We start from the raw sequence: 21,853 nt of genomic DNA on the forward strand, positions 1-21,853 counted from the left end.
TTTTGTTTTTAAAATTATTATTATTTGGCTGTGCCCTGGGGCTTGTGGGATCTTATTAACAGTTCCCAGACCAGGGATTGAACCCCCACCTTCAACAGGGAAATTGCAGCATCCAAACCACTGGACCGCCAGAGAATTCCCACAACACTCTGACTTCTAATGCCAGATGTATCACTAAAAAAGACTACTTCTATGAACCAGGGGAGGGGAAAATTACTAAAGCAATCATACACCAAAAAATGCTCCATTATCATTTCAATATTAAGTACAATAAAACCCACATTTTTGTCCAAGTTTTCTGTTTATTAAGAATTATTTCGCTTATACTTTGACAACACATTGCATGTTAATTAAAAGTCAAACAATGTTGAGTTCTGTACCTACTAATGATCTCTTGCTTCCTTCTTTCCTGACAGCAGTCTTTCCCTGATCTGTAATTAATATCAACAGGTTAATGTATATACTGTGTATATTACATAAACAGATGGCGTAAACAGATTTTATGCCAACACCTTTGTCTTTATTCATATACATATATACACCCACCTACATATTATTCCCTTTACATATATGCTTTCTAATGGACTAAGACTGCTCGCCTTGCACTGCAATAGCTTTTCTTCAGTAAAATATATCATGGGTATTTTTCCTGATCAAACTTACAAATTTTAATGCTTTTGATAATTTATGTTATTACTTCCCACTGATGGAGTGCCAGGCTCTGTTTCATTGTTTTGGCTACTACAAAAAAAAGAAAGTCACATTACAGTATAATTCTACACAGGCTCTCATCTAATTGTATTTTTAGGACAGACTTCTCAATGTGAAAACTGGGTTAAAAAGTGATAAAACTTACTGTTTAATAGTTATATATAATCTGGTCTCTGAAATGTAACAGTTCACAATCCTGCCAGCACCTTACTTCCGATGATGTGCAGTCAATGGCCCTGGTTTGTGTCTCCCCTTCGCAGTCCAGTTCCTGGGAACTCAGCTCTTTGATCAAAGGAGCCATTCTAAGCTACGACCTCAATTTGCTAATCTTGTTCACCATGATACTTTATACCAAATTTTATCACCCATGTGTAATTACATCTGCGATTAACACTCAGGGAGCTCAGGAGCACCCCACTTGAGGAGTAAACTCACTCATTCATTCAGACCGTGAACAAGGCTACAAACCTTGTTCTGAACAACCAAGTGCCAGCTACTCCCAGGTGGCGCTAGTGGTAAGGAACCCACCTGCCAATGCAGGAGACTTGGGTTTGATCCCCGAGTCAGGAATATCCCCTGGAGGAGGAAATGGGGACCTGCTCCAGTATTCCTGCCTGGAGAATCTCACGGAGCCCGTTGGGACACAGTCCACAGGGCTGCAAAGAGTCAGACACAACTGAAGTGACTCGGCACGCACACAGGGCCATCGACCGCCCAGAGCTGAGTCAAACATCTCCCTCCGTCTCCTCTAAGACTCCTCCCCTCCTCCTACTCCTCAGGCCAGGGCCTACATTCTCCTCTCCTCTTGGACTCTTACCCTAAACACTCTCATCCACTCTTTCCTGTTCTTAAAACTGTGGACAAACACACGTAACACAAGACTGACCACTTTATCCGTTTCTGGATGAGCAGGTTGGTGCATGAAGCGGTCACACCGCTGTCCACCACCTGTCCTTGCAGTGCCTCTGATGGTGACTCAGACACCCATCTTTAGCCCAGAGCTCCTTCCCCAAACCAAGAGGCCTTTTCAGCGTCTTCTTTTGGATGTTCTATCCCTCAGGTGTCTCTTAGGCGCAAACAACATAAACCAGCTCCAGCTAAGAAGGTAGAAAAGGATTCTAATGAAGGGATGCAGGGGAACTTCAAGAATCTTTGGAAAGAATTAAGAGAATCATGCTTCCTCATGTTTGGAGCATGGGAATGTATACACACACACACATATATATATATATACACAGATACATGGATATGTGGACTTCCCAGGTGGCGCTAGTGGTAAAGAACCTGACTGCCAAAGCAAGAGACAATGAGAGGTGGGTTTGATCCCTGAGTCGGGGAGATCCTCTGGAGGAGGGCATGGCAACCCACTCCAGTGTTCTTGCCTGGAGAATCCCATGGACAGAGGAGCCTGGTATACTCCATGGGGTTGCAGAGTCAGGCATGACTGAGCAACCATCACTCACTCCCCTTAATAAGACAGGAGTTACATTCTCTAACCAGACCCAACTACTCATCATCTTTACGGTGTAAAGCAAGAGCTGGAGAGTGAAACAGAACGTGGAAGAAATCACCCTTTGAAAGTTAAGAACTAGAGATCTGAATACTGTTCCACCAGGAATCCAGGTTGGTGATCCCACAAGGAAGCACAATGGGGATCCTACTTTGCCCCAGATCGACCTGTGCAACAACGGTCTCTTCCAGGTGACATCTTCATCTCTGCTTGCAGGGGGCCACTTTCCTGTCATCTAGCTGGTTCTGACACTATCTAAGCAAATAGATTTCTGGTTAGGGAAAGCAAGTTACAGACCCCTACAGGTCGAGTGACTATTGGGGCATCTTTATAATCAATCCCAAATCATTAACTCAATACTAAGAAGAAAAGCAGAATTTCATGAAAAGGCACTTTATCAACTCTCAAGGCAACATTAACTAAGAACAGTTAAAACCCATTCATCCCTAGATTAATGTAACTAATCAAATGCTTTGGGTCTCATCCACTAGCAGTTCACATACAGGAAATATTTAATATTAGCCTAAATGAAAGGTATGTGGGAGAATAATGAGGGAAGAGAAAGTAGATCTAACGTCTACTTTTTATTCACACCAATAAAAATTCATTAATTTCAGTAGAAATTCACGAGTTTATCACACCACTGAGGAAGCTTTAATGTCCTTTCATATAATTTAGGTTAATAGAAAAGACCGAAAACAAACTATCTTAAGACATTAATCAAACTTTTAATGTATCAATTTATTGCATATGTCAGTACAGAAAAATAGAAAGTATATTTTAAAAGAAATTTATTGTAAAAAAAACAAATGTAAATGTTTGCTTGCCATGATTACCACATAATGCATATAACATTCAAATCTGAGTTATAAAATTTTATTACGGCTTCAAATAAAATATGGCAAATAACAAAATATGATTTACATTATGAAACTGGATTAACTTGCTTTATCCTGAATGTATCTGAATTGGTTGCAAACAACTTGGATTTTCAGCCTATGGTGTGCTGAAAGAAATACACTCATCCCTGTTACATATGTCTACATGACACCTTTCATAAAGCGTCTCTTATACACCGTCCTATCGTTCAACTAGTTTTGAGAAACAATATAAATGGAGGTATATTTGCGCCATCTGGCAAAAATGTGTTGACTACTATTAGAATGAATGTTATTTTGCACACAAATGAATACACTATTTCTGATTAGCTAAGATGATGAGCATATATGGCAATAGAAGTTAACAGAAGTACTTTTTATTTTCTACTGATTTAAAAAATAGATGTCTGTGCTCTGTCATTCACAACTTTACCTGAGTGATATGAAAACACATAAATTTAAGCGGATAATCCAAAAGCACTCTTTTCATGTTTCTTTCTCCATAACTGCAGTCAAATATATTAAGAAAAACGGAGAGGGGAAAGGTCAGTGGAGGTTTTCAGTATCTCTCAATCACAAACTAATTTAAAAAGGGATGTCTTTTTAAGACTTACCGTATTTACCCCTAACTTCAAGGAAGGGACTCAATCAAAAACTACACTTTGGCCGGGCTTGCATGATAGTTTATATAAAATTGAATATGGCCTTCATTAAGTCCACCAAACAAGACCAGACCCATCTCAAACCAAATGTTATAAACTACTCATAAGAAATGCGTATGAAAGCATCAGGTGGCACGAATCCTCAGTAAGTATTACAGTATCATTAATCTGATAACACAAAGGTAGAACACGGGTTATCATCAACCGTCTACAGTCACGAAAAAAATAAATTTAAGCTGTCCCGTAACAAAATTCAGAATACCATTTTAATGAAAATATTAGTTTTACAGTCAAAGTATTTGCAAAAACATAGGGTAGATACAATTAACAGGTGCTCCAGTCGCCTTCTCTGCCAGAAACACCTTGTGTTCACACGTTCTGCGTTCCGTGTTCTGCTTCCTTTTCACCATCCTCAGCAGCTAATTACATCCTAGATCCACCCTTAGGGACCACATGTGACAGTTCCCTTTCCAGCTGTTTCTATCTTGTTAGTATTCTTTTATCTGTTAGGAACGATTTCCTCCTGTATTTTGCAGTTTCTTTCTTTAGGATACTCTTCGCCATTTTACTTCCAATAACCCCTTTTAGAATAATGGATTTTGATCTCAATGAATTTTATTCTTCCATTTTAAAAATCATTCCAGGATTTCCAAATTACAGTTAAAAACTCCTCCAGAAACTCCTACAGCTGCTCTTGCATAAATGAGACGGAAATTAATAAACAAGATGGACACAAGTCTACACCCACTAAGAGATGAGTCCAAAATGAAGGTGTGACTCATGAATTTATGTTTTCTTGACCAGTTGCTTTGGCCACAAAATTAGATGTTTAAAAAAAAAAAAGAAATGATGCCATGGGCTTCATGAACCCCTGATAATAGGAGTTTGTCTTCTACCTGTTTCCCATGTAAGGAAATAGCCTCAAATACAGAAAGAAGCTAGGAAAGAAAGATTTAAACACTACAGCCCCAGACACAACCTCTCCCCTTTGCTGCAGAAAGAAAAGCTGGGCAACCCAAAGAGAAGAATGAAGGTAGGAATGGGATAAGCACAGCTTCTGAAGTCCTGGTGCAAAAAAGCGGGTGCGGAGGCTGCTAAAAACAGACAGACAAGCAGACAAATAAACCTGAAGTACTAAGAAAAACAGCAGCATTAAAGAAAACACTGATGAAGAAAAAGCTTTTTATGCTTCATCAGTATAATATTTATAACTAAAGTTGGTAAATTGCTCCACAGTGTACTAAATGATCACAAGAAAACATAACGTACTTTGTAAACGCTAAAAACTGACCCAAGTCTGGGTAAGCTCATGTCCAGATACACTACATTTTCGTGTCTTCTTTCTTTTTAATGTATTACTATCTGGGATAGTCATTCTACACAGCAATGATTGACAGGATGAAAGCAGCCTTTAATTGTCGTGAATTTATACATACAAAACACACCTTCCATGATATGCATTTCCAACTTTTTAAAAAAATGCATGATGTTTTTGCAATTTATAGAAAACATTTATCCTTGAGAAATCACACTTGCTGTATTTTAATTTTTCTTAAACACTGACAGAAAGTGAGAGATAAGAACGTGATTTGGCAAAAGTGTCTCTAGCCCTGTCTTCAAGGAAAGTTTTTGACTGAGGTCAAGATTACTGACCCATTCTCTCTCTGCCTGAGCTGCTTGCACAAAGCCAATAAATACAGCTAAAATATTCAAAACAGCATACGTTAGAGCTGACGTAATAATGTACACATCTCAATTACCTCTAATTTTTGAGGACTGCTTATGTTTTTTCAGGTAAACCCTGTAAGTTTAAGGGGCTCTTTTTTTAAGTAAGGTTTTTCTTACTCTTCTATATGTCTAGATACTACTTCTCACTTACAGCCATTTAGTGGTTAACTGTGGTAACAGGTTCTGTGATAAAAAGCTCTAGAGTTCTTTTACTCACACATTCTCACATGTACAAAATGAATAAATAAGGCTTCCTAAACCTGTCTTTTGATGCAGCTCCTCTATTTTATAACAGAAACATTAAGCTGAAGAATATAATTTTCATTTACTTTTGTTTTTGTCACTTCTATTTTCAGAAAGTCCAATAAATGTTACCTTGGGTTCAGTGGGAGAGAACCACCTAGATATTTGGATTTAAAAAAGCAAATGTAGGAATTTTTGTAAAACAGTATGTACAATAGTGTAATAAGACTTCCTAATTGATTCTTAAACAGGTTCTGATCTTCATTATGACTGCTATTAGTGGTTCAGCTGTAAACTTACAAAACTGACAGAAGCTAAAATTCTTTTTGCCACCAAAATTATTGATACAAATGTTAAAAAGTTCAAATATGCACATCAAAGCTGCAGTAAAATCTCAATTTCTGTTTTTACATGCCATGATCCAGACTGTACCTAACAAAACACGGTACATTTACACTGGAAAAGGGGGTCCCATGTATTTTGAAGAAAAGGCTGGATCTCAGGATTCAGCAGAGCAAAAGTCAACGGCGACCTGCACACAGGCCTCAATTTCATTTCTGGCTAAAAACAAAATAGAGTTTACATAAAAATAGATATAACTCAGGTTACCATATACACTGGTATATGATCAGTACTATTTACATTAAAAACAGTGCATTGCATAAGTCAAGGAATAAAATACCACCATGCATTTCATTTTAATTTTTAAGGTGAAAAATGCAATTACAGAACTAAGTTTGCTTACCATGATTGTCCCAATATTTACTAAAGGAATAATACCCAAAGGTTTCTCGTTAACATGTCTCCTTCCACACTTAGTCATTAATCTAAGTGTCACACAGATTACACGTACATCTTGAGCAACAAGAAACTTTTGAATATGCTATAATAGCATATTAAACTAAAGATATGGATACGCAACCACACTAAAAAGTTTGATGAGAATGTATGAAATAATCCCAATAATTATAGTTTTTCAAATGTAAAAAACTATTTGGATCATTTTAAAGGAGCACTGAAGTCCTTTCAAAGTTTAATGTCACTCTTCAGACAAGTACAGACATAACATACTTCTAGAAAGGAGTATTTTTATCATTCTGCACAAATTAAAATACAGTGCATTAATGAAAAACATCATATAATTGTTACATTAGATGAAGTTTTGGCCATCTCTTCAGGAGAAGGACTCTTTATTACTTCTTTGATGAACTGTTCCAGGGCCGTGAAGTAACCCTGGCACTGCCATGTATCGTTATGAGTTCCATCAGGAAAAATGGCTAATCTCTTAGTCCGAGACGGGGAGAGCTCATAGAGCTGCTTCATCATTACTGGTGGGATTAACTGGTCAGAGAGTCCGGAGATGAAGAGAGAAGGCATTCTGCACTGAGAGATTTTTCTGTAGGACAAGAACTTATTTTTGTAGCACCACAAAGGTAGGTAACGCATTGGAAAGAATGAAAATAAAGTGCTGGCCATATGCGGTATGCTCAAAAATGTGTTCTCAACCATAATGGCTGAAATCCTATGTGAGTTCTCAGAAGCCAAATGAATAGCTACTGCTCCTCCCAAGGAACGGCCGAAAAGGAAGATTTTCGTTTTGTCGAGGTCAGGTCTGGTCATCACATAGTCCAGCACAGCCTCGGAATCCAGGTAGAGCCCTTCTTCACTCGCTTCTCCTTCGCTTTTTCCGTAGCCTCGATAGTCAACCAGCAGAAGGTTAACTCTGAGGTTAACCAGCATGAGCAGAGCATTCGGCAACCTGTGGCCTATGTTGCCCGCATTCCCGTGAAAATAAATTACAGTCGGGGAATAGGGTGAGCTGTCTCCAGTGTATCTTATCAAAATAAGATTCAGACGCACTCCATCTTTGGTTCTGATGAAAATGTTTTCATGTGGAATGCCAGTGGGCATGGGGACATAAAGGCGCGAAGAAGGCGGCTGTTCTGGGAAGTAAAGCAGCACATCCTGGAATTTATAGAGGATACCTGCTATTGATACGAGTATTAACAGGAGTAAGACAACGCCTCCATACAGGTGAAAGGTCACTATTAAAGACAAAAGGGAGATGCGGCACAGAGCCCAAGACCAGGAAGCCAAAGCTACCAGCCACCTTTCCACAAAGCTCCACAGCATCCAGGACTTCTCCATTGTGGCTCTCTGCAAGCGTCCTAGAGAGAGAGAGAGAGAGAGAGAGTCAGCGAGGCGACATGCATCTATCAGCGTAAGAGTTAGATCCATGATATAACAAACTCCATCACTAGGAGAATCCTTGGAAACCTACATCAGTCCATCCACAAAACCGACTGTTCTATTTCTCTTGGTCCCTTCAGTTCTCAAGCTCTGTTTTCACCCTCCACTGCTGTATTGATGAAAGACAAATATGCATCAAATTATATTCATTTTCTAAAAAGAAAAAAATGCATTAGAAAATACTTTCATTTATGTGTTTTCCTTGATTTAACAGAAAAATAAACTGATGCCATGATCCCAATTTTTTCCAGGAGGGAACAGAGACTCAGGAGCCTAAGTGGACCGGCCACATCCCAGCTTTGCTGGCAGAAGAGCCCGCAGGCCAAGAAGCACGCCGCCAAGGCTCCTGGTGCACCCACTGGTCAGCTGAGGAGGGTGAGGGCAGTTTTCTAAACGAAGGTGAAGCTAACACATAACTTTACATTAGCTTCAGGTCTACTGTATATGCTGTACCATGATCACCACAATAACTCTAGTTAACAGCCATCAACACATGTAGGTGAAGGTACAACATCCTTTCCTTATAACGAGAACATCTGAGGTGGTATCTCACTGTAGCTGTGATCTGTATTTCTCTAATTAGTGACGCTGAGCATCTGTTCACGTGCCACTAGCCATGTTCGTGTCTTCTTTGTAGAAAAGTCTACTTAGGTCTTCTGCACATTTTCTGATTGGGTTGTGGTGCTCTGCTGTGTTTTTGATATTCAGCTGTATAAGCTGTTTGTCTATTTTGGAAAATAAGTCCTTGCTGGTCTCATGATTTGTGAATACTGTTTCCCAGTCCATAGGTTGTCTTTTCGTCTATGGTTTCCTTCACTGTGCAAAAGCTTTTAAGTTTAATTAGGTCCCATCTGTTTATTTTTTGCTTTTGTTTCCATGACTCGAGAAGACAGATCCAAAACACATTGTCACAATTTACGTCAAAGAGTGTTCTGCCTACCTATTTATTCTCCTCAATGAAACCGTACATGGGACTGTCGTAATTTCTCTTGATAGGCTGTTATTAGCATATAGAAACAAACATATTTTTGTATACTGGTTTTGTATCCTACACCTTTATTGAGCTAGGTAGGTAGAGGGCAAATTTTATTAAAGAGGGAATTAACAGAGTCTAACCTGTCAAAGCTGCAATACTTTGGCCACCTCATGCGACGAGTTGACTCACTGGAAAAGACTCTGATGCTGGGAAAGGTTGGGGGCGGGAGGAGAAGGGGACGACGGAGAATGAGATGGCTGGATGGCATCACCGACTCTGTGGACATGAGTTTGAGTGTACTCCGGGAGTTGGTGTTGGACAGGGAGGCCTGGCGTGCTGTGATTCATGGGGTCGCGGAGAGTCGGACACGACTGAGCGACTGAACTGAACTGAACTGAACCTGTCAAGATCAATCCGATATACTTTATTGTCAATTTTCCACATTATAGAAAAAATTATAATTAAACCAGGATAAAAAAATAAAATATTCCCCCTGATTTGGAGGTTCCCGCATATGTAAATTTGAAAAACAATTTAAAACTATGCTCAATCGCTCAGTCGTGTCTGACTCTTTGAGGCCCCATGGACCGTAGCCCACCAGGCTCTTTTGTCTATGGAATTTTCCAGGCAGGAATCCTGGAGTGAGTTGCCATTTCCTTCTCCAGGGGATCGTCTCACAAGGATAGAACTCTTGTCCCTTGCAACTCCTGCACTGGCAGGCAGATTCTTTACCACTAGTGCCATCTGGGAAGCCCCTTCTAATACTGTATTACTTTTCAGAAAGAGTCTAATAATTTGTGTTTCACAACTGATTTATGAGAAACTTGAGACTGCTAGCACTGTGCAACATGCTCCATCTTTCCTGCAGCCCGGCCTGCAATTTCAAACCAATGAGCAACAGAGGCCGCTATGGGATGTGGATAAGGCTGCGAGCACTCGGGGCAGGCGTGAGACAAAGATACAGAAACTCCACCTGAGAACCAGAGGCACGTGAAGACGGCCACTCCCGGGGAAAAACTTCTACAACTCTGCTGAAAGACGCAACCGCTGTAAAGAAAATACAGATGCAAAGCTTTCAGAAGTCAACGCTTTTACTTCAAACACAGTTTACGCACACTGTCTTCAAAAGGCAAACGAGGTGGGATGCCACACTGTCTGCAGTCATCTACTTAAGTACTCACCATTAAGAAACATTCTCTTTACTCAATAACAAAACTACCCATAAAGTTAGTCTTAAATTTAATAAATAATTGTTAATGGCTTATTTTAAAAATTTTACTGTATGCCATAGACTTTTAAGTGTAGCATTTTAGTTCATCATATTAAACACTGAAGATCAAGTTAAATTATGCTGGCTATAAAGATGAGTTAGATGATTTAATAGATTTAATTTTTCATCATTATCTCACTAAAAATAGTTAACTATTTCACTAAACATGGATTTTCAAATTTGAGTTTTTGTGCAAATGACTGACTCTCTTTGAATACAGACCAACAGCCTAGCATTATTCTGAAGTTTCTCTGCAATCAATACTGCCACCCAGTTGTGGCAAGTTTTATTACAATAAGTTCGATGGTAAGCCAGAGAAAAGCAGGTATGGGAGGTGAAGACAAAAATCCAAGCTTAAAAGACACGGCAGCAGTACCTGAGCATTAGGGGTCAGACCTAGGTAAGAACCAGGCTGAAAGAGGCTACACTACAGCAGCTGAACAAGCGGATAGCACCAAGTCCTGAATAACTGTTCCAGGCCAACAACCAACGCGGTTCATGGTCTAGGACTACCATCCACCAACAGTACACTACACAGGGCTACTCTATAACCTTCACTGTAGGGGCAGGTCTTGGAGCCACATCTGACCACTTTCTTGTTTCATCTGATGCTAACTCACTTAATTTAATACTTATTTCTCTAAGTGTAAGAGAATGACTTTCATTTGTACCTAGGAGTTGTATTAGGGAAATCTGGAAATAGACTGGCATTTATCTGATACATCAAAACAAAACAATGTTTGTACACTGACTAGGATTAATAAGGTCTGGGACATAACATACAAATACCCTAGAGCACTGTACCTTTTGGGAAAATATATCATTTAAGATATTTCTTTAGTGAAAAATGGTACTTTTTTTTTCATAGTCAAGCCAATCATTTATGACAGAAGTATCAGAGAGATGCGTAACTCAAATATCATTTGTTTTGTGACATATCAGGAAAAAAAAACAGTAAAATTCCATCACCTTAAAGTCTGCTCTACCATATACTTGTTAAGTAATCTTAGGCGTATCACTTATTTTCAGTTTGAATTTTCTTTTCGGGAGAATGCAAATTTTTAAAATGCTCACGTAACTGCATTCTGAACACTGGACATGTATATTTAAGAGTGGACATTGGCACATATGAGTCCATTATTGCTTAGGAATAACAGGATTAACCTTGCAGTTTTCCACAAAGCTTTCCTGAAAAGTCACCTACATTAAATGACTTTGTGATACACAAATGCAATCTTGCCATGGATTGTTACACTGTGCAAGTCAATAAACGTCAATTCACTTTGAGGAATAGCAAATGGAAGTCAATTTTAAGGACTGGTTAATGAAAAACCTTCTAGACAGTGTGCGTGTCTTCTCTTTAACACACTGCAGCATGCAGGTGGCTTACAAAGAGACCTCTGCTCACGGAATGCCTATGTTTCCTACCCCAATTTGCCAGTGACTTCCGCTCCCCATTCTGTACCACACCTCCACGCTCTTAAAGAAACTGGATCTAGCAAACACTCCAGGAAGGACTTCTTATTTAACAAATTTGATGAAACTATCAGTGAAGTACAATTACTCAAGCCACAACTTGAGCCATCTGCTGAGATGTAAAAATAACTTTGCATAAACCTAGATGCTATGATGGTCAGTAAAAAATGAACACTTCCTTGAAAACAGCCCACAGATCCTAGAGCTAGCAATAAGTTTCCCATTTGTTTTGCCAAAAAAATTAGTGTGAAAAAGGGTTAACAAAACCTCTTCTCCTCTATGAAAAAATAATGACCTCTGGTTAACCCTCAAGCACTGCTTCCCTGGGAACCTCCTGCAGGTGGGCGATCCGAGGAACACTCAGGGTGGTGGGCCTGACGGCACGGCGGAGCTGAGTCTGGGCTGAGTGGGGTAAGGTGTGTGCCTGGCACATTCTCTGCTGAGTCCTGGACACTGGGCCACTGTCCCGCAACAAAGACGCCATTTCCTGTGGAGCATGAAGCAGTTCGGTCGCAGTACCGCCTGCTCCCAGCCCTGCGTCCCCTTCCCGCCGGCCGGAGCTGTCACGTGGAATGACACACCTGACGCTGCCAAGCCGGGCCTTCTACACGCATCTTTCAACAAGGCAGCGGGAGGCTGGGGTCAGGAATGGTCTACTAGGTGTTTTGAGAATGTACAGCTGAACCCAAGACCACTGCTGCTGGTCACGCAGAATAAGCAAGGCAATTAGTCACCCCTTAGAAAGTATACCTTAGGAGGCAAACATCCATGAAAGGTGTTGCCAGAAGAGATGGATTTTTTGTCAGGCTCTTTTGCGTGCTGCGATGCATTTGCTGATAACATCTTAGAACGATAAGCAATCAAGAGAAACGGTGAGTTTAACATACCTGAAGTGAAACCAAAGTTTACACTGATTAGAAAAGTTGCTTAGAGGGAAAGGACGTTAGACCTGTGGAGCACAGAAGCTTGGTCCCCAGTACCCCGCACCTTCCACACTTCTTACGTTATTACCATGTTTTTAACCTCATGCCTGGCGGTGGTGGTTGAGTCGCTGTCGTGTCCAACTCCTGCGACCCCATGGACTGTAGCCCGCCAGGCTCCCCTGTCCACCGGATTTTCCAGGCAAGAATACTGGAGTGGGTTGCCATTTCCTTCTCCAGGGAATCTTCCTGACCCAGGGATCAAACCCGGGTCTCCTACATTGTAGGCAGATTCTTTATCGAGTGAGCTACAAGGGAAGTCCCACATCTTAAATAAATATCTAACTTATTCCCATTTCTCAATTATGCCTTTGCCAAGTTATCACACATTAAATGACTCTCAAGTCCATCTATCTGTGTCTTTAACCATTCCAGTACCTGCTTAACCACTAAGAGAATTCATTAAAAAGCATGAGCTATCATGAGGATCTCTCATAAAAAGCAAACCCCGCTTGCTAATGAATCCAATGGATTTTTCTCAGTTCACACTCAACAGTGTACCTACCGCTAAGTGGCACTAAATCCTGAATCTTCCTCAGCTTCCAGTAGAATCAAATTCTCGTGTGTCTCCCTCTGACCCACCCCTGAACACGGGTGATTTCCAAGGACCTGTATACTAACCCTTCTTTCCCTCGGGGATTTCATTCTTTCTCATGCCTCCATCATACCTGTTTATGAATTACGAATTCTTCACGTCTGCTGCTGCTAAGTCGCTTCAGTCATGTCCGACTCTGTGCGACCCCACAGACGGCAGCCCACCAGGCTTCCCCGTCCCTGGGATTCTCCAGACAAGAACACTGGAGTGGGTTGTCATCTCCTCCATCTTCATGTCTACTTCATCCATAATCTCAACTTATCTGTTTGTTGAGTACCTGATACTTCATAAGCAACGCAAACTTATCCCAAACTAAACAAATCCTCCTTAGCTAATGTTTTCCACGGTTTATGTAAATTATGAACAAAAAAGCATGATATGTGAACGAATGTTATTTTTTTGAAAAACAGCTGATTCTAGGGCTTAATATAAAATAACATGCAGACTAAATCTATGTTACAGTATCAAAAATAAGCACATTATTATAGCATGTTTTACAGCTAAATAAAAAACGTCAATCTTATAAAAGTAATTTTTGTGCTTTTTATTTAGATAAAGTGGTTAGAAGTGTCACACTGATATTAGTGAACACTTCTCAAAAAATAACCTATGAAAAACATGATTAACTTTTTATTATGAACAGTCAAAGTAAATCTAATCATGATTGTTTTCTTTTTAAAAAGAACAGTTTTGAAACAATTAATAGTATCTTTTTATACTCTATTAGCACTTGGATCATAAGAATGAAATGTATGGATCTGCTGATGATCACTGTGAGAATTTTACGGTCAACACTAACTAGTCTGGTTCACTGTGACCGCTCCATATGCTTCCTATCTTTAAATATCAGTACAATAAGCAATTTAAGGCTAAAGATATAAAGAATGGATAGCTTGGAGCTGTCAGAACCACCATGGTGGCTACAGGGCTGGCTGAGGGTCCAGTCAACTGAGGGAGTGATGATGGACATGCTCACCTGACCTCCGTCACGTGCTCTCACACATGGACTCGGAAGACGGCAAACGGTTCCATTCCTAAGGGGAAGTATTTAAATAACTGTTCCACAAGCTGAGGCTTAAAAAAGAGAGATTAACAGCAAGCATGTGCCCACCCTCAATGATATTATATGAGTTCTCAAGGGCACTCTCAAGCCCAGCCTAGACCACAGAACAGCCCCACGGTTGCTTTCCCAGCCTCGCCAGATTCCAATGCAGGCTATCATCCAATTTAAAGATGAAAGGCAACGCCACCAATACTGCACTCATCTGCTCTCTCAATCACAGACACTACAGACGATTCAAAATTTATAAATACACATTTTTTAAATAACAGGACAAAGCACAACTCTAGGGTTAAGAATTTCTCTTACTTTCCATCAAGCAGCTATGTCTCTTATTTTTATTCAATTAGCACAGCTATTCACAGGAACAGGAGGCATTCAAACTAAAGCTAAATAAATACTTGGCAAGGCCAGTGTGAAGTAGAGCAGCTGAAGTGGGGTGAACTATAAGGTCCCGATGAAACCTGAGACCTTTCTATGCCCGTGGTTCTCAAAGTGTGGCTGCAGACTCCTGGTGTCCCCACGGCCCATTCAAAGGGTGTTTCAGATTAACAGGTCAATGTAAGCACACTAAAACGCTACTTGCCGTTTCACTGTCTGACATTTGCACTAGTGGTACAAAACCAAAGCTGGGTGAAACTGCTGCTGCCTTAGCAAGATTCAAGACAGGGGCAGTAAAATGTAGGCGCCATTGTACTCTTTATCACATCTCAGCGAGTCCACTTTTCAACATTTTGTGACGACGAGTGGGCCAAGCAAGGGGGGGCACATGGAGCACCAACGCTGAGTGTGGGTGCGTGCTCAGTGCCACCCGAGTCTCTGCGACCCATGGACTGGACTGAAAACACACCTCAGGTGTGGGATGAACTAGCTGCTTTATTTAAGTGACACCATTTTTACCTAAAAAGACAACTGATAATCTGTGGTTATTCACAGATTGTGTGTTTGGCAGACATTTTTTTCTGGAAAATGAGTGAAGGTGCTAATAGCTTCCTCGACTTAAAACACTTTTCTGATGGCACTGTGATGGTAATGACACTAACAAATGTGATTTTTGACAACATATTAAATGTGTGAATATTTGGAAGAATCTGCCCAACACAGTAAACTAATATTTTCAATGACCAAGGACTGGTGTCACAAAAATTAAGCATGAGTAAAAAAAAAATTCACTGAAAGATAAACCAATGGATTTTATCATAACGGAGAGAAAATGTTCTTTGATATGGATTTCAGATTCCACAATGTAACTGATCTTTAAGAAACTACCATCTGTTGAGTATATCCACAATTATCTGAAAACACTATTAAAATAACCCCTTTACAACTATAAATCTGTGAGCCTGACTTTCTTCATAAACTTCACCTAAAACAACCTCCCATATGACAATGAATGCAGAAACATGATAATATGCCTGTCTTCTATTAAACAGACATTAAAGATATTTACGAAAATGTAAAACAGCACTATATTCCTTGCTAATATTTTGGCAAAGATGGCTGTTTTGCATTTAAATGTTATTACGTTAAAATATGATGGATTTTTTCACTGTTATTTTTAAGTGATAACATTACGTATTTTATAAGCTCTCACTCTTAATTTCTAAAACAATAAATATCTTTCTACATAGTCTACATATATGAAAACTCTTTGGAGTCCTCAATAATTTTTTAAAATGTGAAAGTGCTCTGAAACAAAAAAAAGTTTGAGCACCACTGTTCTACACTGCCTAACTACATGATTTTATTGCCTTTTTTCTGCAGAGACTTAACACCTTTAAATTAACAATGAGGTACTACATTAATTTAAATCTTTTGTGCATTATAATATTTACAGGTTTCTAAAGCTTTTTAGGTCAGGGAAGAGAAATATCTTCAGTAAAGACACATAATTTCTGTGGGTCCCAAGGATTATGGCCCTAAGACAGATGGCAAACATGGGGAGATGACCTTTCAGCCTGGGTCATCTATCGCCCTGAGTGAGACTTTGACCCAGTTACTGCTGCTTGGCACACCTCGGGGGACTAGTCACGTCCACACTTAAACGTGGGGAACCACTCTGAATGAGCATCCTTGTACATCACTTTCTGAGTTTCTACATTTGTAAAAGGAAGCAGTTACCTGAATAATACCTAAGGTCTCAAAAATTCTACTTTACAGGTGATTGAGAAAAATTAAAGGCTGGAATTGGAAAGTAGGCATTGGATTATAAATAATACTGTTTTCACTAACTGGTACAGTGGAAATTTGGAGGCCCTGGTTACGGGACTTTTTCAGAGTACCTGAAAAGTTACTGAGAGATACAGGACTCCAGAAATCACATATATGTGGAGACATGGTGATTTTATATTTCTACTGAGGTTTGTAAAATATTTTACTCATCAAACTTGTTCAGTCTCTTTCCCAGATCACCACTATCAAAGTAATATTTCTAAACAAGGTACAGTCAAACCTGCAGAAAATAACTTTGGCTAAACAATCTTCACAGAATAATCGACATCATTATGTTCTAGGAGTTTGTAATTAATGGTAGGGGAAGAAGAAAAGCTGGTATACAAGGACCATCATGAGTTTCCATGAACTCAACGGGTTTTTTTCTTTGCTTTGTGCAGGGAACTCAGGTTATTCTCTCAAAGAAGTAATGTCAGGGATGCAAACAGCACCTTCCAGATTCATTCCAAGTGCAGTGACAACGGCCCTCAACCTCCCCTCACCAAAGACGACTCCTGCTTCCCGGTGAAGCCCGCGGTCTCTCCAAATCAGTCCTTTATGCTGCAGTATTTTATCTAAAAATTTAAAATAAAGATTAACAACTTACATTAAGAACTAAAACTCACACTATGGGAATGAATACATTTAATTATGATTGTCCCAATAAACTGTTTTTGTTCAGTCGCTCAGTCGTGTCCGACTCTTTGTGACCCCATGGACTGCTGTACGCCAGGCTTCCCTGTCCTTCACCATCTCCCGAAGTTTGTTCAAATTGTCCATTGAGCTGGTGATGCTATCAAACCATCTCATCCTCTGCCATCCTCTTCTCCTTTTGCCTTCAATCTTTCCCAGCAGAGTAAACTGGACAAATATGTTATTCTTTCAATCACGGATAAAATTTTATTTTAATGAAGGTTGGAACTGTCTCACACACACAAAAAATGCTAATTATCCTCATTATTTTTAAACTGCAAAACCTTACATCGAATTGCACAGTATACGTTCATTTACTGATTCTGCCAACAATAAAAGGTCTTTGAAAACTATAAGATGTTTCACCTATACATGAATTAAATAGGAATTCCTCAAAAACAAACTGATTGAAGAGTAATCAATAATAAATACAATTTTAAACAAAACACCATTTTAAAAAGTCGCAAGTGTACTATTAAAGGCCTTTATATCCATCTCAACTGATGATTTTAAGAACATCTTGTTTTTTTAAAAAAAAAACAACTGCTCTACATTAAAAAAAAACCATACCAACAAGTGACAAAACCATGCGTAGGTTCAAGGGAACACTTAAAAAGTGGGAAGCAAATTCATGTGACACTCCTGACCCCTACATCACAAGGGGAGAATGGTATCCTCTGGGGGAATTCACAGCTTCCAGTCACGTTTCAAGTAACAGAGAAGCAGATTCAGCCTTCCCACCTTAGTGTATCTCCTTTTCTGCTAAGCACTGGGGAGTTAAGAAACCATGCCAGCTGCACAGCTGAAATGGAAACACAAATAGCCGCTCTCAGTGTGCTGGAGACACCGCAGAATGAATTATCTATTTCCCTAATGGTTACCCACATGTCATCAATAATGAAAAAGCGAGTATTAATAGTCCTATGGGACAAATGAACAATAACTGCCTATGGATATGCTGGATAGCAACTGAAGAGTTCAGACAGCATTTTAAACTGGGATTTCAATCAGCTTGAGCAGACATCTGGAACACTGTACCAGACAGCAACTCAGTAGCATTTTTGGGTTTCCCTTTCACTTGAAACACAGAAGACTTGCCACGTTAAGAGTCAACTCTGAGAGAACAAAAATGACAGATTCTTGTCACTACGGAAGTCAATCACAATTTGTTCTGAGAGTATAAATATCAAAGTAAGAAAATTTTAAAAAAGAAAAAAGATCCACAAGGCTAAACATGCAAACAGTGATGTTAGAATAAAAAATGATAATGTAATTCAGGAAGTTTCCAACTTGTGAAGGCATAGTGTTCTAAATACTATTAACCAAATGGATCAAACTTAGAATTCACTTTCTTATAAAATCAGTGTTACAGGAGAAGCAAGATTCCCAGGCTAACTCATAAATACGCACAGTTCATGACCTGAAAATGCTACAGTTCTGCAATTCCAGTACAGTGTACTGCTGTATGAGTTAAGACTTATAAGAAACAGGAGCATAAAATGTAGTAATTTATTATGCAGCCTATCACTTCAGGGGAAGAAAAATCTTAATTAGAAAAAACGGGAATCTTTTTTTAAACATCTGTTCTGAAAAGAGTATACAAGGACCTCAAAAGTTCTGGAGGTGACTAAACAAGAATTAGAAAGATTTTAGAATCTGTGAGTAACAACCGAGTTCTAAATTAAAGAAAAAACAGAAATAGAAATAGATTCCCCCGAGGTAAGTGACAAGAGAGGAAAGAACATGGCAAAACATGAAGGTGGAGGGTTTCCCCACCCACTACTGAAGTCAAACTGTCAACCCAGGACAGCGTGCTGAGCAGGCCTGAGGGGTGTCCGAGAAGATGGGAGGCACGCCAAGATGCGTGTGTTCAGATATTCACAATCTGGCTTCCTTTCCTCATTCCAAAGGAAACTATCAATGGCAGGCAGTGTCTGTGCGATGGGAAGGAGCCTGTTTCCAAGCTCGGTATGTTAATAGCTAGGTGGCTTTTGCCAACCCATTTACTGTCTCTAAATATATGTCTCCTCGCAGGTAAAAAGGGGATCAAACACCTAATTAAAACTCGACTGAGATCAAATGTAATACAGTGCGTTGACAAAGGCAGCTCCTTGGAGGAGACAGAATGTAAAGCATTCTATTTACCTACCAGAGCAGACTAGGTGAAAGTACAACTAGCAGGCCTGCTCGACTCGGAATTTAAACAATGGCAGGACTCGCTGGAGAACACCTGAGTCGTTGCACACAGCAGGTAATGAGGGCGACGCCTTCTTTTTTTCTGTCAAAACCCAGCGCGGGTGTCAGTTCCTTCAGAAAGCCTTCCCTGGACGTCTGCTCCCTACTGCCAACCACGCTACATCCTGCAGTTAGCACAAACTCACGCGGTGGCACTCCCTAGTGTGGCCTAACTCACCTGCTTTACACGGGTGGCGGATTCCTTGATGACAGTGACATCACCTTACGGAAATCCGCCTAAAGATTCTCAGGAGATTGAGCAAAGCTGGGCACCCAGCAAGTCTCTATTAACGATGGCTGGGTTGAGCGATCTAGGTCTTCAGCAGGACAGTTACTAGGAGAAGAACACTAGACAGTCAACCGTGATTTCTTTACTTCTGACTTAGAAGAAAACTTAACCTTTTAGCAAAAAAGACATGCGAGCAATCTAACCCTGCCCACGAAGAATTGATACCAGGAATAAGATGCCAAGAAAAGCGAGCTTGACACTTCAGAGCCGCATCTCCTGGCTTTCCACTAGGTCCCTACTACTCGGCAAGGGTTACTCAAAGGGCCGTTGAATAATGAGACTGGGGTGGGGGCGGTTGTGACGCCTTGGGCAGTAAACTCTCGTGATGCATTTTGCAGAAAAATATCCACACACGTCGCTGGCACGGGCGTCTGCAGCCAGACTCACTTTCAGCTCCGCGGGGGTGCTCCGGGGCGGCGCCGTCAGCGCCCCGGAGTCCTGCCCCGACAGCCGCGGCTCTCACGGCCTGTCCCCCCGCGAGCGGCGCAGGCCGCCCGCAGCCCCCCAGCCCCGGGCGCGGGGCGCCGGCCGCAGCCGCCCCGAGGGCGGGCGCTGGGTTCGCGCGTCGCTGCTCCGGGACGCGCCCCGGCCCGCGGAGCACCGGCGCCCCGGCGCCCACAGCGGGGTCTGCCCGGGCGTCTCCGGGCCCGCGGCCGGCGCAGGACGGCCCCGCGGCGAGCAGCCCCCCGAGGCCCCCGCCGGCCGCCCCGCACTCACTCAGGCCCGCGGGCAGGCCGCGCACTCGGGAGCCGGCGCCGCGCAGCAGCGTCCCCCGGCGCCGCACCCGTCGCTCCTCATCGTCCTCCGCCGCCGCCTCCCGCCGCGGGGCCGCCGTCGCCAGGGCCCGGCCCTGAGCTCCCGCGGCGCCGCGCTCGGCTCCCCCACTTCCGGCTCACGCTCGGTGTCGCCGGCAAATGCCCTCGCCGGCTCCCACATCACCTGCTCTGGCCCTTCCTCCCGGGAGCGGCCCCCGCCCTCCTGGGCATGCGCAGAGACGGCGGCCCGGTAGGGGCTGGGGGGGGGGGGTGCGCAGAGTCCCCGGCGACGGAGGCCCGGGACGGACAAGATACCGTACGGCGTGCGATCGCGGTGGGCTGAGTACCCGCGCCGTGGGTGTCTGGCATCCTCCGAGCACCGGTGGGCCTCCCGCCCTGCCTCTGATGCCTCAGGATCTGCTGCGGGACGCTTTTCTTCCCGAAGAGAGTGTCTGCCCCAGAAGGATGTTAGAGGTATGGCAGTGAGTTCCGGCACCTCCATAAGGGCTTCCATAAGGGCACTTGTCTTCTTCCAGCCCAGCCCGCTGCTACCTTCGTCAGGCTGCACCGTCACGAGCGGATGCAAGTTTTATCAGGCCGCGAGACCTGTACCACTTAGACGGCCCTTTTATTTAAAAAAAAGAAAAAGAAAAAGAAAAAAATTCAAAACTACCTTTCGCAACTTTTTACAAAAACCCAAGACCGTGGCAACATCTCTAGGGCCCCCTAACAAGGCCTTGGAAGTGACCACACAAATGGGAGCCTGAAGCTGGAACGCTGTGACTTTCACGGTCAACCCCCTGCGCACCAAGTTGTACCGAATTGTTTATAGGTGTCTGTCTCCTGTCAGTCCCTATTCTCTGGACTCTGTTTTATATCTACAGAGGATATGTCATAATGTCTTAAAACGTGAAATCGCTACCAGATTCAGAGCTCCAGCTCACAGAGCTCTTGATAATAATTCCTGTTATTACCTGATAAGCACCATCCACCAAGGCAGACGACCGCTTACGAAAATAAACTAACATTCAAAGCAACTCTCAGCTCTAGCAGATACTTAATGAAAAACTGTTGATTCTCTTTGAACCAAGCATTAGAAAGGCTACAATAACATGGTAAATTGGAGAGTGGGATTTGAATCAACTTGAGAGTTTGGTTTCGTGATTCGTGGGTCCCCTGTTACGTCACTAGTACAGATCACAGTCCCCAACATTACAGAAGGTCAGTAGATGCTGAACAAGGTACGAATATGTACACGAATGCCTTTGCGGAAGATGGGCATGTAGGGCATCCTCTGACTTAACACTTTGGATATTCCTCCCAAGTACATG

At 41.8% G+C, this 21,853-nt stretch overlaps 1 protein-coding gene across 16 annotated transcripts; it reads right to left on the reverse strand.

Annotated features, from left to right (window-relative positions):
- Positions 1-4,594: 4,594 nt before the first annotated feature.
- On the reverse strand, positions 4,595-20,813 carry ABHD13 (abhydrolase domain containing 13). 16 transcript variants are annotated; one of them, XM_055426683.2, is made up of 6 exons: positions 20,485-20,813; positions 17,054-17,125; positions 14,256-14,313; positions 12,455-12,547; positions 9,932-10,005; positions 4,595-7,900 (listed from the first exon to the last, which is right to left on the reverse strand). In XM_055426683.2, exons 4-6 carry the CDS (start codon positions 12,532-12,534, stop codon positions 6,867-6,869), a joined length of 1,188 nt encoding a protein of 395 aa, XP_055282658.2. In that variant the 5' UTR covers positions 12,535-12,547; positions 14,256-14,313; positions 17,054-17,125; positions 20,485-20,813; the 3' UTR covers positions 4,595-6,866. The 16 variants fall into 16 exon arrangements, with proteins under 16 accessions (XP_055282658.2, XP_055282652.2, XP_055282657.2 ...); XM_055426677.2 differs by having other exon boundaries at positions 12,455-12,591; XM_055426682.2 differs by having other exon boundaries at positions 17,003-17,125.
- Between the last annotated feature and the right edge of the window lie 1,040 nt (positions 20,814-21,853).

Source organism: Moschus berezovskii, chromosome 13 (genome assembly GCF_049115385.1).
Source record: "Moschus berezovskii isolate FMDL1 chromosome 13, NW_MosBer_1.0, whole genome shotgun sequence".
Classification (NCBI taxonomy): Eukaryota; Metazoa; Chordata; class Mammalia; order Artiodactyla; family Moschidae; genus Moschus; species Moschus berezovskii.

Bases quoted from the DNA above. Each gene is read 5' to 3' on its own strand.
- ABHD13 (XM_055426684.2), bottom strand. From the start codon at position 12,534: ATGCATCGCAGCACGCAAAAGAGCCTGACAAAAAATCCATCTCTTCTG. The intron at 10,006-12,454 runs GTATACTTTCTA...TTTTCTTTACAG, and splicing joins ATGGATGTTTGCCTCCTAAG to CGGTTGCGTCTTTCAGCAGA. The intron at 7,901-9,931 runs GTGGAGTTTCTG...CTCTCTCTCTAG, and splicing joins CACGTGCCTCTGGTTCTCAG to GACGCTTGCAGAGAGCCACA.